Below are 23,085 nucleotides of genomic sequence, written 5' to 3'. Positions count from 1 at the left end.
AAATGAATCATATATCCCCAGAAGAATCTACAGGTAGTCCAAGCACGATCCGGAAACTCTTCCAGCGAAAGAAATTGACTTTGCCGATGCAAATTGGAAGCTCGCACAATTACGATGAACCCTAGTGTTGCTAGGAAATGAGGACATACTGGTGCAGGCAAATAATCACAAACCAGGATACATGAAAAAAAGCAGCTCCCTTCATATTGCCGAACTGAAACTCGTGCATCACAGGACCTTTCAGTTCCAACCAAAAACAAAGAGTAAAGATAAAGGACACCTCCTCATATTGTATAGATTAACCACCTAGAGATGGTATGCATGACCAAATTAAGGGCGTTGAAGCCACCAAGATACTTTGCATTTCTTGTTGTCTTTTGCATTTTGCCTACGAACTTCCATCCCTTCAGCCGACAAGGTTCAATTTTTTCTGGGTTTATCCAGCCTCAGTCGGAAATCATCCTCCATCAGCGGAAGGCCATTTCGCAGCTTGACCTTGGGCTCCCATCCGAGCAACTCCTTAGCTTTTGTGATGTCTGGCTTCCTCTGGCGCGGATCATCCGGGGTGTTCTCCACCATGGTGATCTCCACATCAGGATTAATGAGCTACAAATGTCACATTTTAAGCAATCATCTCATTTTGTTGTTTGTATATGTGTCTGGTTGTTTCTGATGTACTTCTACAGATCATGGCCACGTGTGATGATTTAATAGGGGGGCCAATGCCGTCCTTTAAAACAAGAATGTACTTTCCTACAATGCTGTCCACTGTTCATGTCCATGTCCAATGATTTAATAGGGGGGCCAATGCCACCCCTTAAAACAAGAATGTACTTTCCCAGAATGCTGTCCATAAATCTCACAGCAAGTAAGCTGTGATAATGTAATTTTTCACCCTAAATAGCATCATAATTCGGGGTTATGTTAAGATAATTGTCAGCAGATTTAATCACTGCATCAGATGAGCGGTGAAAGTACCAAAACCAAATACAGTTTGCAGAGAGAATCTAAAACTGTATGCATCATCATAACCTAATGCTTGCAGTCAGGACTGACGAATGGTGCATCGAGAGAGAGAGAGAGAGAGAGAGAGAGAGAGTACCTCCTTAACAGTCTCAGCAAGCTCGATCATTGTAAATTCACCTAAAGGTTTGGATAAAAGCCTCGTTAGGACCATGGAAAAATACTCATTTCCAAACTTATGCATCGCGGATCTCTAATATAACCTGGATTCCCAATGTTAATTGGCCCAGTGTTCTCTCCTTCCATGAGCCGAATGAGGCCATCAACCTACAGTGTTATGATAAAGAGTTAGTCACTCCACAGGGTCACAATTAAACATAATCCTCTGCATCCCAAATTCCCACAAAAAAGAGGAAAAAAGCTTTTACCATGTCAGAAACATAACAGAAGCTTCGAGTTTGTGTTCCTGGAGCTTGCACAGTCAGCGGCTCGCCACTGTATAATTGATTAACAAAGTAATACATGGTCATGAGAATAATACATGTACTAAAGGCCAGCACTAAAAAGAGCAGCTTCAAGATGGTCTAAACCAAATTCCGCCATTGCATTAGAAACTTACCGCACAGCTTGGGCGATGAAATTACTCACAACACGACCATCATCGATGTTCATGCGAGGGCCATAGGTATTGAAAATTCTAGCAACCCTTATCTCTGTTACAGAATAAGTAGGTTCAGAGTATAAATAGTTTAGTACAAGAAACCTGAAACAAAGTAAAACACAAACCAAGTATAAGAGGATAAAGCAGAAAGCACTTTACCTATACCATGTTGCCTGTGATAGTCGAACATCAAGGTTTCCGCTACTCGCTTCCCCTCGTCATAGCAACTTCTAACACCTGAAGGAAATTAAAGAGTAAGTCACTAGCAATATAATAGGAGTCTCTGAGAATACTGATGCTCCTGGTCTTAAAAGGTGGATTGGTTAGGGAATAATCGGCCTGGCAGGCTTCCCTTTCCACCTACATATATTCCGCATAAAGTACCACTACTATTTTGAAAACTTCTCAAAACAATCTCTATTCAGCATATTTATGTTGGTAGATTTTCAACTTCTCAAGCGAATGTCATAAAGTTATAGAAGCCAAATATAGATGTGCAATCAGCACACACCAATCTTTCACAAACTGAACCTGCTAAAAGAGGTATTCATATGTAGATGCACAACAACATTATCTATCTATTGTAAAAGAGACTAGCTAGTAAGTCAGTGGAGTAGACTTACCAATTGGGTTGACATTTCCCCAATAGCTTTCATCTTGAGGATGCACTAGAGGATCCCCATACACCTCTGAGGTAGATGTCAGTAAAATCCTGCAGCCATAGTTATTCGATGAGAAAAGCAGCCAATCAATGGAAGATATCTCAATGAAAAAGGTATTGAAGGTATGAACCTTGCTCCAACTCGCTTGGCGAGCCCCAACATGTTCAGAGTTCCAATCACATTGGTCTTTATGGTCTGCATATCAGATAGTTAGAACCTCAGATCAGTGATACTATGGCAAATTGAGAGAGTACACTTGACAAGTTATTAACATGAAGATGGATTTAAAACTAAAAACTCAAACTCCAGGAGGCTGTAGCCCATAATAGAATAAAATAAATTCCAGGAGGCTACCGCTTGACAAGACAAATTTACACACCTTTACAGGATTATATTTGTAAAAAATTGGAGAAGCAGGGCAGGCAAGATGGTAAATTTGATCAACCTCAACTAGCAATGGCTCTGTCACATCTGCATTAAAACATAGCCTGATAAAATGAAATCTTCAAATAACCTCAATTGACAAATAGGGATCACCGCCATTCACTTTCTTAAGTAGAATTAAAAAAGATGGCTAAGCCTATCTCTCACAATTGCAATAGCCAATTGCTCACTAAGGAACTTAGTGTTGGGATGAAAGGTAAAGAAATTGGCAAAAGTCAGTGTTTAAATCGCCTTTAGGTGATACACTTTCAAGCATACAAAGTATTTTCTTTTAGCTTTTCTCAGGCAATGTCATTCTCGGTCCTTTAATTTATTAGGACATCATGAGCAAGGTGAGTATAGAACAAGGAGATAGCATCACTTGCTGGATTCAAAATGCTTTTTATGCCTGCCATGAATGCTAGTTTGACTTGGAAATTACATTATAGCATCTTATTACACGCTCCTCTGAGTTGCAGTGGCAGCATGTCATATATAACAGCACTTCTCTTAGTCTGAAAAACAACATAGAGGACTTCTAACAATGCAACTGCAACCCATAGACCTATGACATCCAAAATAAGACATACCATGACGAATAAGCTCAAATCTTGGATGACCAATCCATTTCTTAAGGTTTTCTTTCGTACCAGTGAAGAAGTTGTCAGCCACAATAACCTGAATCATGAAAGCATGTGCATCAGTTAAAAACTCAATAAGATCTGATTTATCTTGCCTTATAAACGGATTTTCCCAATCCCAGCCTGCTATTTCAAGGCATCAATCCCAAATCCAAGTTCAAATTCAATAATATTGGTCCCTATATATATAAGGTTGCACTTTAGTTGCTGAAAGTAATCACCTCATTCTTTTCATTTTCCATCAACTTGTCCACCAAGTGAGAGCCAATAAATCCAGCTCCTCCAGTAACGAGAATCCTCATATTTGGCTGCACACCAAAAACCCCACAGGTCCAGTAAAAAAAAAATATACCATAATGACCAAAATCATTTGGTTCATAAATGGCTAATGTAGCCCAAAAACACATACACCTGAATATGAATTAATAAGAGAAATTCACAAATAGACAAAAACTTCAGAACAAGAGCAGCCCAAAATAAACAAGAGACATGGCAGACAAAAAGCCAATGGAAAATGACCAACTTTCAGCAACAATACCATCCCAGACACACCAAGTAGACAGAACTGTACAATGATTTTAAAGATAAACCAAGGTTAGTAAATGATGAAGAGAACTATTTCAGTTAAAACTAATTTATGACACCAATTCTAATATCATGAAAAGTTGATATATACATACTCTCGGAAGAACTGGAAGCCATTTCAAAATAGAAGCTAATTGACTTCAAATTGCAAATTTCAGATGCAAAGAAAGAAATCAGTTCATCCACCAAGACAACATCCAATCATGGCAAGGAGGGCAGAGAGGAACCTTCCATTTTGGAAATACGCAAATAATTCTACTTGTGATTTATCTTCCTTATTGAAACCCATAAAACCATTAAGTTCCAATAAAAAGATGAACTTGACTAGTTCAGGATCCCTAAATTCAGTGCCCTTTGAGTAACACCTTGCTGATCCATCGAAAGAAGCGCATTCACTATTTCAGTTAGAGAAACAGAGTGCATGCGATATGCAAACTTCTCAAAATTCATGTTCTCATATTCCAATACAGAACACTATCTCAAAAATGTTTGTCCCACCGCATAAAAATACCGAATGTGTCTCAGCAGATAGACAGAGACAAAAGACGCCAAAAAGAAAAACAGCTAATAATAAACTTCACCGACACACTCCACGACTACAAAAATATCATGGTCAAGAGTAATGACGAACTCAAGGCGAGGAAATAACATACCGCCTCATCATTACAATTACCTGGAAAAACTTGGAGAAACGCAGAGGAGACGGAGTCGGAGGCGGTTTCGCAACCGAGTGGTTCTCACCGTTGGAAGCTTGCTTAGCCATTCTTCAGATTCTTCTCCTTCTCCTCCTCTTGCTACTTCAAACCCTGCAGCGACAACAATTCAATCTCAAGGCTAAAGCAACCACTGCGAGCTCGTCTTCCCACGCAGGAAACGAAGACACACCCAACTAACCAAAATGCACAACCAACAAGAAAGATTCCTGATCGAAATCGAGAACCCACGAAACCTCTCCCAAAAGGGTTCTCAGATCTTCGGGGATTTCTTATTTTTTCCTCTCATCAACCCAACCGCTGAAATGACTACTTTATAAGCAGATCAAGAACAGGGGAATTAGCTCGCACATCGCCGATTCACCACCAAACGACACCGACCCTTCGGTTGGCGAGCGAGTTGACAAATGAACACGAGGTCTCAAAACGCACGGTAAACAAAGACCCAAAAAAAAGAAGAAAAAAAGAGAGACAGCGAACGCCGAAAGCGCCACCGCACCGCAGCGACGTCAAAGCTGCCACCGAACTCTAAATAATTTCAAGATCTGAATCTCGCATGCACGAGGGGAAACTCAGGGAGTTGCGGAGCGAGATCGCCGGTCGAGATTTCACCTTCGAGAGGGATCGGGAGAGACGACGACGACGACGACGACGGCGAAGTCTTCGCCGATCGAGACAGAGAGATTCGCGAGATTCGGGGAGGACGAGCGACGACACGAGAGTGTGACTCGCGCGAATTTATACTCTGCGATTAGAACGGACTTCTTCTTTTTCCCCTCTCTCTTGCGTGACGACATGGAGCGAATCGCGGCCGTGTAATGCGGGAACCAGGCGGCGAGGCTGAGGTGATCCGACGGTCAGAAATGCCGGTCTAGTCGATCTTCACCCGACACGTCATGGGCCTATCTGTTTTCCAGTGCTTCCTGTCCTGTCCATGGCATATTCTTGGATGGGCTGTCCTACTGAACCGGTTTTCCTAGAGATCTAGATCGGACCACTCTGAAAACCGGTTTGGCTTCTGATTCCCTTTGAACCTTGTCCAGTTCTTAACTTCCCAATTCTCAATTTCGAGCGAAAAATCATTCGAGAATCGGACCGATCGGATTGAATTTGAAACTGATTTCATAAAGTCTAAAAATCTTAATTTTTCTCTTGAAATCTTTTTCTCCATTCTCTCTTTTTCCTTGTTTTCTTTAACCTCACTTCATCACTTCACAACTCTTTCTCACTCTTGACTCCTCCCCCTCCTTACTTGTTTGTGGCTTATCCTAACTTGTTCATAACTTGCCTTCTCTTGCTTGCCTTTGTTCATTTTTTACTAAATTATTTTGCTTTAAAAAAATGAAAAGGTTCAAAATAAAAATAGATTCTCAAGTACATCCTAGAATCGAAGCGGAAAAATTAGGTTGGATTCGGAATTCAAAAATTGGAAATCTATTTTAATATGGTAAATTTCAAGGGTCAAGTCTAGAACCTACCTACCATGAAACCTATCATCCTTACTTGGAAGGATCATCATTAAGGGAGAAAAAAACAAAGGAAACTAATTAATAGATATATATCTATACTTTTGGTTCAAAAATAAATTCATCCGATCCACTTTTTAATCCTCTCCAAGCTACTTTCCATAAAATGGTAAAGAATAATCAAACTATTAAATTTCTATACACAACCCAAATACCCACCTACCCGCTCATTGAATTAGGGCGCGTTTGGTAACATTTCTGTTTAAAAATTGTTCCAGGAACAAAAATAGAAAAAATTATTTCTGTTCCGGGGAATAATTTTTGAACAAAAAAACGCGTTTGGTAAGCTTATTCCGGGAATAAAAAATAAACAGAAACACGTTTGGTAAATTTGTATAATTTTTTTATTTCTTTTATTTTTTAATATTTTTATTTTATTTTTATATTTTCTTTCTTATTTTTCTTTTTTATTTTTTCTTTTTCCTTTTTCTTTTTTCTTCTTTTGGCCGGTCGCGGCCTCGGCCATGGCCGGCGACCGGCCGACGAGGGCCGGCGGCCTTGCCCAGCCACGGCGAGGCTCGCCGGCCACTGGGCGAGCTCGGCCTCACCGGATTTGGGCGAGATCGAGCTCGCCCAACCCAGCGCAAGGTTGGCCTCGCCCAACTACGGTGAGGCTCGGCCTCGCCGGGGGTCGGCGAGCCTCGCCGTGGCTGGGCGAGGCCGGCGACCGGCCAAAGAAAAAAGAAAGAAAAAAGAAGAAGAAAAGAAGGAGAAAAAGAGAGAAGAAAAAAGAAGAAAAAAAAAAAAGTGTTTCTAAATTTTGTTTGAAACAAGAAACAACTTTTTTTTTGTTTCTTGTTTTACATTCAGATGTGTTTAAACAAAAAAACAATTTTGGAACAAAAACGCACCCAAACGCATTTCTGTTCTTTTTTTGTTCCCAGGAACAAAAAAACAAAAAAAGTGTTTAAAAACAGAAAAAAGAAGTAAAAACAAACGCAGCCTTACTATCCGAGGAAAGGACAACTATCTTCTTTTTTTTTTCCCTCCACTAAAAAAAGGGGTAATGTTACGTAAGTTAAATACTTACTTTCCATGAAAATGAACGTTGTGGTTCGGATTCAACTCTTCTTGAAGTTAGCTCTAGGAAAAGGTTGTTCTTTTGTGAAGAACCTCACCTAGAGGTAGAGGGATTTATGAATGCGGATTGGGCAAGTAGTGTCTCTTATAGGAGGTCTACGTTAGGCTATTTCACATTTGTGGGAGGAAACTTGGTAACATGGAGGAGCAAAATGCAGAAGGATGTAGCCTTATCAAGTGTTAAAGTAGAATTTCGGAGGTAGCTAAAGCTCTATGCAAGCTACTATCAGTTCAGCTCAGCTATCAATTTAGAAAGCATTTCCTTTTGTTCATCGGTAATTGCGCAAACAGGTGTGCGCAACCTAAGGGAATGCATTGTTCCTGCAACAAATGCAGAACAAATAAGGGATCACATATAACCCACATAGACTTAATTGGAAAAAGAAACACATTCTTTTCCTCTTTTTTTTTTGGTCAACGGTCAAAGTCAACGTTCAATAGTCGCGGGCGTCAATGGTCAACGGTCACGATTGGGTCGGACCGGATGGACGGACGATCGGGGACGGTCGAATGGACCATCTGGCACGTGTGGCACGCGTGCAGCTGATGTCACCATGACGTCAGCTGGCGCGTGCCTCGCACGCGCCTTCCCCTGCGAATCGGCGCGTGCACCGGTTTGTTCCGATTGGGCGTGGGGGCGTGTCCGGCGGCCTTTGGCGGCGTTTCACCACTTGTCGCGATCGTCTTGACGAGACCTTCCATCCAACGCCATAAGAAATCGATTTCAAATTACAAAAACTCGAAAAAATGGATGAACAGTGCTCGGATGTCGGGATTTTTTGCCCCGATCGGTGTTGGCCGATTAATTTCGCGAAAATTCAATTAAAAATCATTCATAAACATGAAAGGGGTCGGGAAAACATGAACTAAGTCTCTAATACCAATGTTGGGATTGTCGGATTCCCAAAAATCGGATTCGACACTAAATCGAACCCCTAAAACGAATGCGGAAGACAAGCCCGGGAAAAACACATGCATCATCGATCCTAAGGCGCATCACAGAATTGAACGTACCTTGTTAACCACAGATTAAACACCGACGCCAATATGAGGAAGAAAAACCGATCATGTTCGATCCGATGACGTCAATTGGTCTTGAGGGGAAGATGGGGTCGCCTTTTTCTCACTGTTTTTCTTTTGGAGGGAGAGAGGAAGGAGGAACGTACATAATGACAAAGGGTGCATTCCTCCCTCTTTATCTCCTCTTATATACGTTCCCTCCAAAAAAGAAACATGTCCCTTCATCATATCCCTTCATCCATGGGCCTTAATCTTGTGGGCCAGGCTTTTAGGCCCAACATGGGCGAACGGGCCAACTTAGGCCCATCACTTTAATAAAACCATCATGTAATCCCCGAGGGTGGCGTAGTCGCCCCCCAGTGCTTCGAGCAGCGTTCGCAGATAAGTGCCCTGGGCTTGGGCCAATGCCACGAGTGCCTCGGTCTCTCTCTTCTTGGCATAGAACTCTACATCGGCAAGTTGCTGCCTCGCGAACAAGCCAGCCACAGTAATTGCCTTCTGGGCCTACGCCTCCTTCTCCTTCTCGTACAGGACTGCCTCCATGTCTTTCTGCTTCCTATAGAGCTCCCAGTTTGTTTCTTGTACCTTAGATTTAGATTTAAAAATGCAAGTGTCCTTTGAGAGAGTTCAATCATAACCACAGTCTCCATCCCCTCAACCAACCATCTACTTGACAGACTATGGCTGACTCCTCTTGAGACACCAAATGTAATATCAACATTCTCGTACGTGTGAAGCAACATTCTAGCATAGTACCAATTATTTTGAGATTCTAGAAGGTCACCAGCCTTTTAAATTGCTATGTCAGGCTACATGCCCGAATATAAACATAGTTTGCTTAATTTTACATACCTTTAACTTAACCTATGGTACTCTTGCTCCATCTCGCCTATACATGTGGAACAGCTCGAATATAAACATAGGGGTATTGGTCCTTGATTAGGACGAATGATGTAATGTTTTTTACAAACATCAAGCGAAGCGTCTTCTAATGTAAACCAAATAAAGCATGACAGTTTCCTTTGTTCTCTCTGGTCCTACTTTACTATTCTTTCTTGCCGATGACTAGGGGATGCATTCGCATTGAAAGCGAAATCCCATTAGAGAGAATCCTAACATTATCAATAGACTATGCCAAAAGAGATGCCGGGTTTACCTTGGTTTCGTAATCTACAGTGGCCTGGCTCAAAACTCGGCCTTGAGCTTTTTCGTCAGCGTCAGGCCGTTCATCCTCTCGACCTCCCACTGCAGCTGGGCCTCTCTCAGCGCCACTGATTTAGCGCCCTCCACCTGCGCCACCTCGGCCTCCTTAGTCCAACCTGCCTTCTTCTTTGCCAACTCTGCGTTAGCCTCTACGACCTCGGCCTCTCTTTCGTTCTCATAGACCATCACTTGTGTTCTCACCTTGATCTCCTCTTTCTTCCCCTCCCCCTGTCTCTGTGTCGCAATTATCTTTGTCTTTGCATCAATCTTTGCCGCGTTTTGCAAAGTTTGCGCTTTGCTAAGCTTGGCCCCAATCTCACCCTTCATCCTAGCCTCCGACACGTCAACCTTTGCTTGGTTCGCCGCCTCCACCTGCGTCTATTGGCCCAAGTAAGAGAAGTACTCATGCCCTGGGAGATCCACCAGTTGCTTAACGTTCGCTTATAGATCAGCAGGCCAAATTGGTTGAGCTCGAGCTGGACTTTCCCGAACACCTCTTGCTTGAACTCCTTGGTGCCCCGGAAGATCTCTTCCATGGTCATCGAGGCTGCGAGGACTCGAGTCTCTCCTTCAATGATCCTTTGGACGAGCTCTTTGGCGTGGTGGGACAGCTTGTCGTGGGGGGACAAGAGCTTCGCGTACTTCACGAGGCTTGCCTCGTCATTGACACGGGGCCCGATGGTGAATACCACGGGGAGGACGAAAGGGAGCTTCTCGACGCTCATGGCTTGGAGCTCGAAGGTGTAGTTCACCGGCGTCACATCGAAGACAGCGCAGGACTGTCCAGGGAGGACCCATCCCTTCTTCACTATCTTTATGTCGGAGATGCCAAAGCCAGTGATGACCAAGAATTTCGAAGCGTTCGCTACTCGGTACATGTTCTCTTCTCACTCCTCAAAAACAAGCTGAAAGGCTTACTCATGGGCTGTGTGAAGTGGTTGTAGGTTATTCATTCGTAGGCTTTGCTGATCAGTAGGAAAGGAATATCGATTGACCTTCACATCGTCTTCCTCATCCTTGAAATGGAATTTTCCTTGTTATCTTTGGCAATTCCGAAAAAATCTGATCCGTTCCTTTTAGGGAATTTTCCAAATTTCGAGGATGGATTTGCGCTCGCAAAACGGTACAGTCAGATAGAATTTTGGCGGTGCTATATTTTCCATTAATTTCAGTTTGTAAGAGGTAGGCAACCGGAAGCGAATCCATCTTTCTATTTTATGTAAAAAACCGAATTAATGCAAAATTCATAAGAAATTTTAGCGCAACTTTTAAACACGCAATAGATATTGCTCGATCAAATAAAAACATCATATAGTATGATATGATCTATTTCCCTATTTTATTTAGAAGAAACAAATCTAAGTGAAATTAGCCCCGTTGAATCGATTCTCACGGATGAAGATATTCAAGGACCTAAAAAATATTACAAGATCAATCTTAGGTAGCATAAGCCAAGGTCAAAAGTTGCACTTAACTTTTTGAGTTATTAATTCTTTTTCCCCCAAATTTGGAGGAATATCCACTTTGATCGATTCTTGGCCGGAGAATAATATGCACTATTTTAAAAGTTACAGTTGAATCATTCATAAATCTCTCATTATTTAAATGTTATCAATTAAATATGTTTCTTTATATAAAAAAAGGAAAATAGATTTTATCATACTAATTAGGAAAAATTCCAAATAAACCCTTAAGTGCTCTCATTTTATTAAATAAGGGCATAAAGTGGTTATAACAGTTTTAAATAAAAACCTGAAGTAGTCATAACAGTTTCAAATAAAGATCTAATCTCACCGATTGACCCTCACTCGTGGCAACCCTCAACCAAATCTAGGGGAGGGCCGGCGACCCTTGCCGACCGTTGATCGACTATATCCCACCATGGCCAGCCCTTCCTGGCGATGGTGGGGGCAGTAATGATAGGGACCTGCAAAGCGCTTGCCGTTTTCCATTCCTCTTCCTTTTTTTTAATTTATTTTTCATCTAATACAAGAAAAAAGGGAAAAAAAAGGAAAACAAGTTCAAAAAATTAAATGATGAAAATGCCATTGATTAGCCCGTGAGGTTAGGTCCTTTAAGACTGACATTGTGAAATGCCCAAGCATACACTTCTTCTATGTCCATGGACTGCCAAGGTATGGAATTCATCTCCCCTGAATCTTCGAATCTCCAGGTTTGGCCTCACCCGGTTCGAAGAATGGATCTGCAGAATCAAACAGAACCCAATTACTTCGGGCAAATTTAACAACATTGCGGTGTTGCTTTGGAGCGTTTGGAAGGAGAGAAATCAGTTCATTTTCAGCCATCAAAACCCGAGGCCGCACTCAACAATCGCCAGAGCAGAGGCGATCTCAGCGAGTTATAGGGCCATGAACAGACCACCCAAAAGAGAGAAGGAAACAGAACACTTATCTGAAATATGGCATCCACCTCCTCCAGGCAAGATTCGAATCAACGTAGACGCCTCCTTTGATCCAGATCTGGCAATCAACATCTCTCCCACTAATGGAACAAATCCCCCTCGCAACAGAGAAGACGCCTCCTTTGAAACCGATCCGGCAACGAAACAACATCCACGGATGAAAGATATGGAAGCAACCCTCCTCGACACAGAGTAGCCATCGCCTGTGTCTGTCGAGATCACCGCGGCATCGTGGTGGATGGCTTCGCGAAGTAGGTTCCTGCGGCCTCGGCTCCTCAAGCGGAGGCGATTGCAATGGACGAAGCCCTAAAGTACATCGCAAGCCGACACTTTCTCTCTCCTCAAGTACATTCTGACTGTTTAACTCCGGTGCACGCGTTGAAGTCTTCGACTAAACTCAACTGGGAACTGCAACTGATTGTGAGCCGGGCCCAAGCCAAACTCGCCCAACTTCCGGGCCTTTCCCTGGCCCACTGCCATCGTAGCTCAAATCGGCCCGCAAATTGGATAGCCAAGGCTTGCCGGAACAACTCCTTACCCCCGAACTGGATATCAAATCCCCCCCGCTTTATTTGATCTTTTATGCACTGATGTAATGGGTGTTTTATTCCCAAGACTGAATGAGTAATCAAAGCGCTGATGTTTGACGACCAAAAAAAAGAGACTAACATTGTAACTTCAGATCTTTATTTGAAATAAGGATCATTTTAGACTCTTATTTGAAAAAATGAGAACACTTCGGACCCTTATTTGAAAATTTTCCGTACTACATATTATTATTATTTGATTGAGAAATATACATCATGCATTTAAAAGTGCACTAAAATTTCTTAATATTGTGACTTCTAATTTGTTTCTTTACATAAACTAGAAAGATAGAGATACACTTTCTATTGCCCACCTCTTACAAACTAAAGTTTGTGGTCGAAATAGCACCATTACAAATTTTAGCTAACTAACCCGTTATGTTAGCGCAATACATCCTCAAAATTTGATAATTCTCAAAAAGAATTAGTCAGTTTTTTTTTAAAATTGTCGAAAATAATAAGGAAATTCCGTTGGAAGGATCAGATAAACGATGCCCACGTCAATATATATTCCCTTCTTATTAAACACAGATGTTAAATTATTAGAGTATTAAACCAAACCTTGGTCTTTAAAGGGAATGAGGAGCTCACACGGCCTCCCCACCCCTAATTTTCAAGAAAACTGCTTAACATGTTTAGTTGATTATTTTTTGGACAAAATACATTTAGAAACTCTCCCCGCAAAGAAGGAACAAAATAAAGGGGTAATTGTACCAGAAGTTTTAAAAATTTGTGGCAAAAGTATAATTAAGTTATAAAAATTTAAAAATAATCATTAAATAATGAAATTCTTTAAATTGGTGTAATCAAGTTCCTCAGTTAATTCTATATAATTTGACTAATGAAAAATGCAGATATGGCTTTTTTTGTTATTTTATTAAAACACATGATGGTGATGTGGCGCCCACCAAGTGCCACATCAGAAAAGAACTTTAAATTTTTTAAAAGAAAAAAGAAGGGAAAAAATTTTAAGAAAGAAAAGGTTGATAAAAGAAAAAATTAGGAGAATTAAATGAATAAAACAAATTAAAACCCCGGACGCGTTTTCGTGTGCGAATAAGGGATTCAATCACATCCTCGGAGGAGCAAGAGCAACGTCCGGTTCAACTTGGGAGTGCGCCATCATGGGAAGAAAAGCAAAAACGGAGTCCACATTGCGACTTCATTGCAAAAAAATTGATTAATGAGAAATTTAAGAAACTTTCACCGACCAAATGAGAAATTTCACAACTATTGCTTAAAATTGAATATATCATGAGCAACCACATGAAGAACTGCAAATTCCCATCAGACAAAAAGAAAATTTTAAAACAAAAATTATCTGTAGCAGCACTTAAACATAGAGACAAAAAAATTCCAAAAAATTGAGAATGGAGCTCTAGGAGTCTAGAGGAAGCCATTCAACAAATAGAAATCTGCAATCTTGTCAATTGCTTCTCCCAAAAAGTGCCCAACAAAAGAATAAAAATCTTAGGTTTGCCTTCGCAAATCAAATTTCTCGGCTTGCCTTGGATCATAGGATTTGATCACAGGGTAACCTCACCAAGACAGGGGTTGTTTCCAACCAATAGGGATTGTCTGCACCTATTCTCCAATAAGGAGGACTATTAGGCTACATTCTTTTTAATGTGTTAGCGCCCACACGCCCCGCTCCTCCTAATTCCCTTATGTATCTTTCTCTTCCTTGGGAAGAGGGAATACACTCCAGTTGCTTTACATCTTGAAAGTCTCAAGGTTGAAATTGAACTGGGATAAAGCCTTTTGGATATGTTTAGTCATCTCAATTTCTAATCAAGATAAGACTGGATAAGATGAGATATAAAATTTGGGAAATTTTGTTATATCTTATCTATTGTTTAATGATTGCAATAACAAAATCATATATATTTATATCTTATTAATTATATATATATATATATATATATATATATTTGTACTAATATACCTAAAATACTCAAACACCTAAAATATGTAATAAATACATATTTATATATAGAATTTATATTATAAGATACAATTAAATTCGAATATATAAATAAAAATAAGATTAAATTAAAAAATTTATTTTTTGTGTTATTTTGAATTTCTTAAATTAGAAATGAAATATTATTTATATTGAAATATAATTTTTTTTTATTTAGGGAATTTGTTATTTGAGAAAAACTAAATCTTATCCACTTTTATCCCACCTCTCATATAAGATAATTTTATACAAGTTATATCCCATTTATATTTGACTTTATTATATCTTGAGTAGGTACCAAATGCATGATAGGATAAATTTTATACTATCTTAAATTTTATCCCGACCGTCAAATGTAGCATTTAAGAACTTGCTTAAGTCCATTGAAAAAGTATTGATTAATGAGAAATTTAAGAAACTATCACCAACCAAATGAGAAATTTCACAACCACCGCTTAAAAAATTGAATAAATCATGAGCGACCTGCAAATTCCCATCAAATAAAAAGAAAATTTTCAAAACAAAAAGTATCAGCAGCAACACTTATACATAGAGACACAGAAAAAAATCAAAAAAAAAAATGAGAATGGAATTCTACGAGTCTAGAGAGAAGCTATTTAACAAAGATAAGTGTGCAATCTCGTCACTTGATTCTCCCCAAAAGCGCCCAACAAAAGAACAAAATAGAAAGAACAGAAATCTTAGGTTTGTATTCGCAAATCAAATTTCTTGGATCCTCGAATTCAAATGGGAACGCCCAGACTAATTTTTCAGCAACAAAAAGCCTCAAACTAATACATTCGTAACAAATGTATGGTAAAACCTCAAATTAATGCATTCATCAACTACCAAATATCAACTAACTAAGCAATATGATTATAAGCTTTAACGAAGACTTATAGAGGGTAAATTTGTCGAGACATACTAGTTTGGGGTTTTTTTTGTTATCGAAAGATTAATTTAAAATAAATTTGTCACATATATATCGTATGAGGTTTTTGCGATTCTTCTAAACTTTCGTCGTGGTATTTCAGCCAACAAAATATCCCAAAATTCTTCCCATGTTCTTGTCAGTGATGGCTTTTGGATATATGGTCTTTGGTATTCAGCCAACAAAATATCCCAAAATTCTTCCCATGTTCTTGTCCGAGGCTGCTTGTGCGATTCTTCTAAACTTTCGTCCAACCGCGTGATGGCTTTTGGATATGGTCTTTGAATTGCACTAAACTCAGCGATTATAGAGGCGAATTGTTTTTTATCCTAAGACAAATTTTATGGAGCTAGATTAAGATTCTATCTAATTTAAACTAGGAAGAAATCTTTTTTTTATTAAAAAATTCATAATAAGAGTCGTCGCCCCCATATGTTCCCTCTTAATGTGCATTTGGTGAGTTCTGTTTTGGGAGCTCGAGTTCTGATTCGCAATGTTAATTATGTTTTAGACGTCGCTGATGAAGGAAAATTGAGCATCTCGGAAGATCTTTTTCGGTCTGAATTTTTATTCATTTCTCAAATGATACATGAGAGATACACGGAGGCTGCAAAACAAACCACGTGAGTCTTTCACTGTGAACCCGTGGAACAGGTCGGCTTCGTAGGGATTGCGACGTGGTGATCTGGTGGTGAGCGTAGCGAAGAGCTCGCGGATGACATGGTCATTGAGCTCGGTCATCATTGGCGATCAACGCCTACTCTAATCAACCTCATCGATGTAGTCAAAGAAGGAAGAAGGGTTGGGATCGGATGAGGAGGAGGTGGTGGACGGCTAGGCATAGGAGAAGCCTGGATGGATTTAGTGAAGAAAAACTCTCAAATCTAGATCTTAATCAGGGGAGTAGAGGTCACCAGACATTTCGAGTGATCATATCACGCAACGAGCAACTTTCTTGGTGATGAAGATGCATTCTGAGATATACCTTATTCAACCTCAAAAATAGGATCGTAAATCTAGCTATATATATATATATATAAGTTTGTTCCCGAAAGCTTCAACCAAAACTCATATCAACCTAGTCCATCTATACATTAGGGAGACTATCGGCATCTCCCAAAAAGACTGGGCAAATAAATAAGGACGGGGGCATTTGGCAAGAAGATTTGCACCACCCTTTTAAGTGGTGGCGTGGTAGGAGAGAAGTTATTTTATATTAAGAAATACACAAAATGGAGAAAAGTATCAAAAAAAGTCATAAACTTATGGTATCGGTACCAATTTAGTTATAAATATTTCAATTGGATCAATATTTTTACATTAATACCAATTTAATCCATCTGACCAAATTTGGCCTATCAACTCTAACGTGAATGTCGATCGGCTGATGAATGCTAACATGGCCATTTTTTCCTTTTCTTCTGTTTTTTTTTTTTTTTTTTTTTTCTTCTTCCTTTTCTTTTTCCTCTTCGCATTCTTCTCCGACAATGGCCAATAAGCCTCTAGCAGCTCGCCCTTGCCACTAGGCAAGGGCTTGGTGGCCCTCGCCGCAACCCTTTTCGACAACTAAATGAATCAAGAGCTTGAAGAAAATAAAGGGAGAAAGAAAAAAATTAATAAAAAAATTAAAAATTACCACTTTAGCAATCGTCAACCAGCCGATGACCATGGTCGACAAATTTGCCTGGACACAAATATAAAAAGGTTTAGAACTAAATTGGTTTACTTGAAAGGTTTATAACTAAATTAATACTAATATCATAAGTTTATGACATTTTTGATACTTTTCCCCACCCTTGGCCACTAAAGGAATGTATTACACACATGGTGCCAAGGAGGAAGAAATGGTGATTGAAGAAAGAAAAGGGAGAAAAAATAAAAAATTGATAAAAATAAAAAATAAAAATTACCACGTTGGCAATTGTCAATAAACAGCAGATATCGAATAACCATAGCAGCTTCATCGTTTTGCTAAAGAATCGTGATTGGGACTAGAAAGCATTCGTACAGTACAAATTTGGTTGAAAGTAATGGACCAAATTTGTGTTTTAAAAAGTACAATCAAATTCTAAAATTTATCATGAAAATTCAATTGATTCCTAAAAGTTAAAATGTGCAATCAACAGAAGGACTTGATCAAAATAATTAAACAAGTTTTAGGACTTAATTATACTTATTGAAAATTTTAAAACTCAATTATAATTTCGTGACAAGATTTAGAATTTCTAATAAACTTATCCCTCTAATTTTGCTCTCCATATGCACAATGGAGGGACAACAGTCATTACACGACATTGTGTTAAAAATCCAGTTCATTGCCTTATTATTCGAGGCCAAATGACGACACGACACTAACGAATGAACCGTCAAAGGCCTAACTTCGGTGCGTCCAAAATACACATGATCAGCGGGCGGGCGGGAGGCAAGTCACGGGCCTGCCCAGGCCCGCCCACAAAATGAGCGAACTGGGCTAAACTTTTTAGGCCCGGTCAGTGGACGGGAGCGGACCTTGGCCAGGGCCTTGAGGCCCGGCTCGGCCACGAGAGCAAATTTGTTTTTTACACTCCATTCGTATTTTTGTTTGGGTCTCAGTAGGTCCCCCCCAATTTCCGTTTTTTTTTTCCAGATAGATTATTGGTCCTTGACGAATTAAAGGATTTTCTGTAGGATTTTTCAATCTTTACTACATGATAAGTATTACGAAAATTTGGGACGACAAGCAAGTCAGATAATAGATGGAATGAAGGAAATGAAACGTAGATCGGTCCAAATACCGGCACATATGTCCGCGATAGAGCAGCACAAAATATCATTATAGAGACAAGCGATATAATAGAAATTATAATCACTCAAATACTCTCTTAATGTTTTCCGATTTCCAATTACACCTACTCACTCATTCAGTATTGGATGGAGGTTTTGGACAATTAGGTGTGGAACGCTAGGCATGATCACGACTGAAGCTGGCTTACTGTGGGTATGCGACACCAACATCGGTAATGCGATGCTCCGCCATCTTCGTCATGATGAAAGGTAGACAATTTTCCTAGGAAAGCTTCAACTGTATCTCTTAATTTTCCACAGAATATGTCCGTCGAAAATTAAATTCGTGAAAGCTTTTCAAACTTTGAACAGGATAGTATAGTGCGCAAATAGAAAATATTCCATCAAAATGTTCTCCTACTTCACAAAACCAAAAGACCTACCTAATTAACACAATCTCAAAAACTCAAATAAATATTCGAGTCACATGGCGCCGAAGCAGCACAACCTCTTGGCCTTCGATCGGCTCCCACTTATTTTGGATTAGTCTGACTGGACGAGTCGGTCAAGCTGCCCATCCACGCCGGCGGAAGCATCCCCGTTTGCTCCTCCACCGTCTTGAACAGCGGAGGCAGCATCCGGTAAACCCCGGCGACGTCCTTCATCGCGTTGCCAGTCCCGCTCCTGCTTCCGTCGCCCCCTTCTCCGCCGCTGGTCCAAATGCTGATCTTCGGCTGCAGCCCCTTGATGGCATCCGCGTTCGCCTTCGCCACCTGTTGGAACACGCCGTTGTTGATCATCATGTAATCCCTGAGGGCGGCGTAGTTGCCCCCCAAAGCCTCCAGCAGGGTCCGCAGATAGGTGCCCTGGGCTTGGGCCAATGCCACGAGCGCCTCGGCCTCTCTCTTCTTGGCGTAGAACTCCGCGTCGGCGAGCTGCTGCCTCGAGTAGAAGCTGGCCTCGGCGATCGCCTTCTGGGCCTCCGCCTCCTTCTCCTTCTCGTACAGGACTGCTTCCGCGGCTTTCTGCTTGCTGTACAGCTCCCAGTTTGCTTCTTGTACCTTAGATTCAGGTTCCAAAAAGGAAGCGTCACTTGAGAGAGTTCAATCATAACCGAAATTTCCGTTCACTCAAGCAACTATTTTCTTGACAGACTATGGTTGACTCTTCTTTAGACACCAAACGTAACATCAACATTCTTGTCAAGCAACATTCCAGCATATAACCAATTATTTTGAGACTCTAAAAGGTCACTAACCTTTCAAATTGACATGTCGGGCTATATGCCCTCAACTTTCGCTTTTATGTACCTTTAAATTAACCTATTGTACCTATACATGTCGAAAAACTAGCCTATAGACTTAAGGCGTATCAGTCCTTGATCATGACGGACATTGCAATGTCATTCATAAACATCAAGCGCATCTTCCGATGTAAACCGAATGAGGCATGACAGTTTCCTATGTTCCATCCGGTCGTACCTATAACTCTTTCTTGACGATGACTAGGGTATGCAATTGCATTGAAAGCGAAATTCTATTGAAGAGAATCCTGACATTATCGATAGACTATGCGGATTATAAGACAGTTTAGGAACCTTGTTCCCTTGACTTGCAGGGCGCCGAGAGATGCGGGGTTTACCTTGGTTTCGTACTCTACGCTGGCCTTACTCAGGAACTCGGCCTTGAGCTTCTCGGTCCGTGTCAGGGCGTTCATCCTCTCGACCTCCCTCTGAAGCTCGGCCTCCCTCAGCGCCACCGACTTGGCGGCCTCCACCTGCGCCACCTCGGCCTCCTTGGTCCAACCCGCCTTCTTCTTCGCCAGCTCGGAGTTGGCCTCCGCGACCTCGGCCTCCCTTTCATTCTCGTAGACCTTCACCTGCGTCCTCACCCTGATCTCCTCCTTCTTCCCCTCCCCTTGCCTCTGCGTAGCGATGATCTTCGTCTCTGCGTCAATCTTTGCCGCGTTTTGCAAGGTCTGCCCTTCCCTACTCTTGGACCCAATCTCGCCCTTCATCCTGGCCTCAGACACGTCGATCTTGGCCTGGTTCGCCGCCTCCATCTGCGTCTTCTGGCCCAAGTAAGAGAAGTACTCGTGCCCCGGGACATCCACCAGCTGCTTCACGTTCGCGTTATAGATCAGCAGGCCGAACTGATTGAGCTCGAGCTGGACCTTCTCAAACACCTCCCCCTTGAACTCCTTGGTGCCTCGGAAGATCTCTTCCATGGTCATTGAGGCCGCCAGCACACGCGTCTCCCCCTCGATGATCCCCTGGACGAGCTCCTTCACGTGGTTGGAGAGCTTGTCGTGGGGGGAGATGAGTTTGGCATATTTGTGGAGGCTCTCATCATCGTCGACCTTGGGACCGATGGTGAACACGGCTGGGAGGATGAAGGGCAGCTTCTCGGCGCTCATGGCCTGCACCTCGAACGTGTAATTGACCGGCGACACGTCGAAGACGGCGCAGGACTGACCGGGAAGGACCCATCCCTTCTTCGCTATCTTGATGTCGGCGATGCCGACCCCGGTGATGACCAGGTACTCGGAGGCGCTTGCAACCCAGTACATGGTTTTTCTCGCTGTCTCGGAAACGAACTAAGAAGGGGGCTTGTGCGTAGGCTGTGTGAACTGTGAAGTGTCTGCAGGCTGTGGAGGTTGGATTTATACAGAAGTGATGAGCGAGGAAGACGAGGAGATAAGAACGGGTGCCTTCCACCTTGTTTTTTTTTTTTTTTTTTTTTTTTTGTCAGTTCTACTTTATGCCTACTCTACACTCACTAGGCGTGGGAGTCGCAACACTCGAAACTTACGCGTTCCTACCCCTCATCCCCGAGAGGTGGGGATTTGAACCCGCCTCCTTCCATATTGGAAGGGCGTGGAAATCGCAACCCACTCCACCTTGTTTTTTTTTTTTTTTTTTTTGTCACTTACGCGTCTCACTACCCATCTCATCTCCCTAGGTGGAGGGATTTGAACCCGACCTCCCCCTTCCATATTGGAAGGGTGGCCACTGGGGCGAACCCCCAGTGGTTCACTCCACCTTGTTGATCAGTAGGAAAAGAAACATCGGACTTGGGCATCGTCATTATCTATGGAATTCTCCTAGTAATCTTCTCCTAGTGATCTTTGGCGATTTCAATTTGACCTTTTCTATTTTAGGTAATTTTCGAATTTTAACGATGGATTAGCGCTAGCACCAACCGCACAATTATCTGGCGGATATTATTAAAATCTTTGAGAATCTGTATAAATGGCACTTGCATTCTTTGAGTTCTTAGCTTTTATTTTCTTTCCAAATTTGGAGGAATATCGGCCGATATTGATTTTTGGCAGAAATGATATCTACCATTTTAAAAGTTACAGTTGAAACATTCATAAATATCTTATTATTTGAATGTAATCACTTAAATCCGTATCTTTAAATAGAAAAAAGGTAAGTAGATGTTATCATTCATTAAATATTGTTATTATCTAGTGAAGCAACGCCCATCATGTATCTGAAAGTCACACTCAAATTTCTTATGAATATCATATTACTTGAATGTTATGACTTACATAAACTAGAAAAATAAGGATCCACCTTGGGTTGTCCACCTCTTGCAAACTCAAAATTATTGGTCAAAACAGTACCATTAAAAATTCTAGCTATCAGCGCCGTTTAGCATAACATAATTCGAACTTAAAAATTCAAAAAAAAATCTCAAAAGAATTAAGTTGGGTGTTTTTTACAACCGGGTAAACGGAGCCCACGTCAACAGATATTGCCTTCGTATTAATAAAAGGATTGTAGATTAATTATAGCGTTGAACCACATCTTCGCCTAAATTAAATATCGCAAGTCCTTATAATGAAATCTCAACTGCATTGTGTGCTATTTGTTCCATTGGAAAAAAATTAACTATCTTGAAACGACGAAGGAACTCCAATTCAATTCATGTCTGGGTCGCCATAGCAATTGCCAACTGTTTCCGCGTTTTCCTCGATCCTAAAAAGGGAAATTAGGAGGTAGGTCAAGCACGACTTCTCCACCAACCCTAGTTTGTCTAGGATACCTCTTTAACTTGTTTTAGCCGATTTCTTTTATCGGGAAAAATCGGAATTAGGAACTCGAGATTTCCCTCAAATCTTCCTTTATATATATATATAGGGAAAAGGAGGAGGAATTTCACTTTTATTCAGAGTGGACGAGAGGACTCGCTTAATTTCGATATGGATCGCACATTGCATAAAAAAAATATTTATGAGCATTTTCTCTTCTTCTCTTTGTAATTAACAGAGACATTCAGATTTGACTCTCTGCAGCATGGGAGCGGATTGCTGCAACAAAAAAAAAAGAGAGAGAGAGAGAGGATATCTCGGTATGAAAAACAAACATACTGTCAACACCTCAACTGATTATCAGGTTCTGACCAAAAAAAAGAAAAATTGATTATCAGGTCAGTCTGAGGAAGCTGCTTGCTCTTCAAGATCTTATGCATTGACTTGAGAAATTGAAAGGAAAGCTCCTCTAGCATTGACAATCAAACGCCATTTCCTATAGGAGGAAGGTCCCGATCCCTCACAGCTGACTTTCTTTTTTTTTTTGGTGGTTTGTGGGTGGGTTTTTGTTTTGTTTTGTTTTTTTTTTGGGGGGAGGGGGGGGGCGGTGGGGGCAAAACCTGCTCAGTTAGGGGTCAAATATGACAAGTGGTTTCTACTTTATACAAGTTATTGCAGATTTTAGTAAAATATCCAGCAGACAAACTCATACACCCTAAGAAATCAACAAATGTAATTCACAATGACCTTTCCTTTTCATGGAAAAGTGCACACAACTTCATCATTTTTGCAGAAGTTTCTTCATTTCAGAGAACACCCATCAACAAATCAAAGTACCCAGAATTATAATTCATCACATCATCTTTAAAATCATCAGATAATCAGGCTTGCTTGGCAAACTAAT

At 41.0% G+C, this 23,085-nt stretch overlaps 2 protein-coding genes and 1 pseudogene across 5 annotated transcripts; all 3 read right to left on the bottom strand.

Moving 5' to 3' along the window:
- Positions 1–34: 34 nt before the first annotated feature.
- Positions 35–5,415, bottom strand: UXS1 (UDP-glucuronate decarboxylase 1). Of its 4 annotated transcripts, none has more exons than XM_010032692.3 (13): positions 5,261–5,415; positions 4,609–4,741; positions 3,572–3,658; positions 3,300–3,387; positions 2,666–2,757; positions 2,417–2,481; positions 2,248–2,336; positions 1,784–1,861; positions 1,583–1,676; positions 1,392–1,458; positions 1,227–1,290; positions 1,103–1,143; positions 35–606 (listed from the first exon to the last, which is right to left on the bottom strand). In XM_010032692.3, the coding sequence occupies exons 2-13, from the start codon at positions 4,696–4,698 to the stop codon at positions 421–423; spliced, it is 1,041 nt and encodes a 346-aa protein (XP_010030994.2). In that variant the 5' UTR covers positions 4,699–4,741; positions 5,261–5,415; the 3' UTR covers positions 35–420.
- A 3,165-nt stretch (positions 5,416–8,580) lies between these two features.
- Positions 8,581–10,355, bottom strand: LOC104423307 (annotated as a pseudogene).
- Positions 10,356–18,533: 8,178 nt separating this feature from the next.
- On the bottom strand, positions 18,534–20,760 carry LOC104420916 (flotillin-like protein 4). Its single transcript, XM_010032689.3, has 2 exons — positions 19,785–20,760; positions 18,534–19,204 (listed from the first exon to the last, which is right to left on the bottom strand). The coding sequence occupies exons 1-2, from the start codon at positions 20,709–20,711 to the stop codon at positions 18,677–18,679; spliced, it is 1,455 nt and encodes a 484-aa protein (XP_010030991.2). The 5' UTR covers positions 20,712–20,760; the 3' UTR covers positions 18,534–18,676.
- Between the last annotated feature and the right edge of the window lie 2,325 nt (positions 20,761–23,085).

The sequence above is a fragment of the Eucalyptus grandis genome, chromosome 10 (assembly GCF_016545825.1).
Source record: "Eucalyptus grandis isolate ANBG69807.140 chromosome 10, ASM1654582v1, whole genome shotgun sequence".
Taxonomy (NCBI): domain Eukaryota; kingdom Viridiplantae; phylum Streptophyta; class Magnoliopsida; order Myrtales; family Myrtaceae; genus Eucalyptus; species Eucalyptus grandis.
This window is presented reverse-complemented; position numbering and strand designations above follow the sequence as displayed.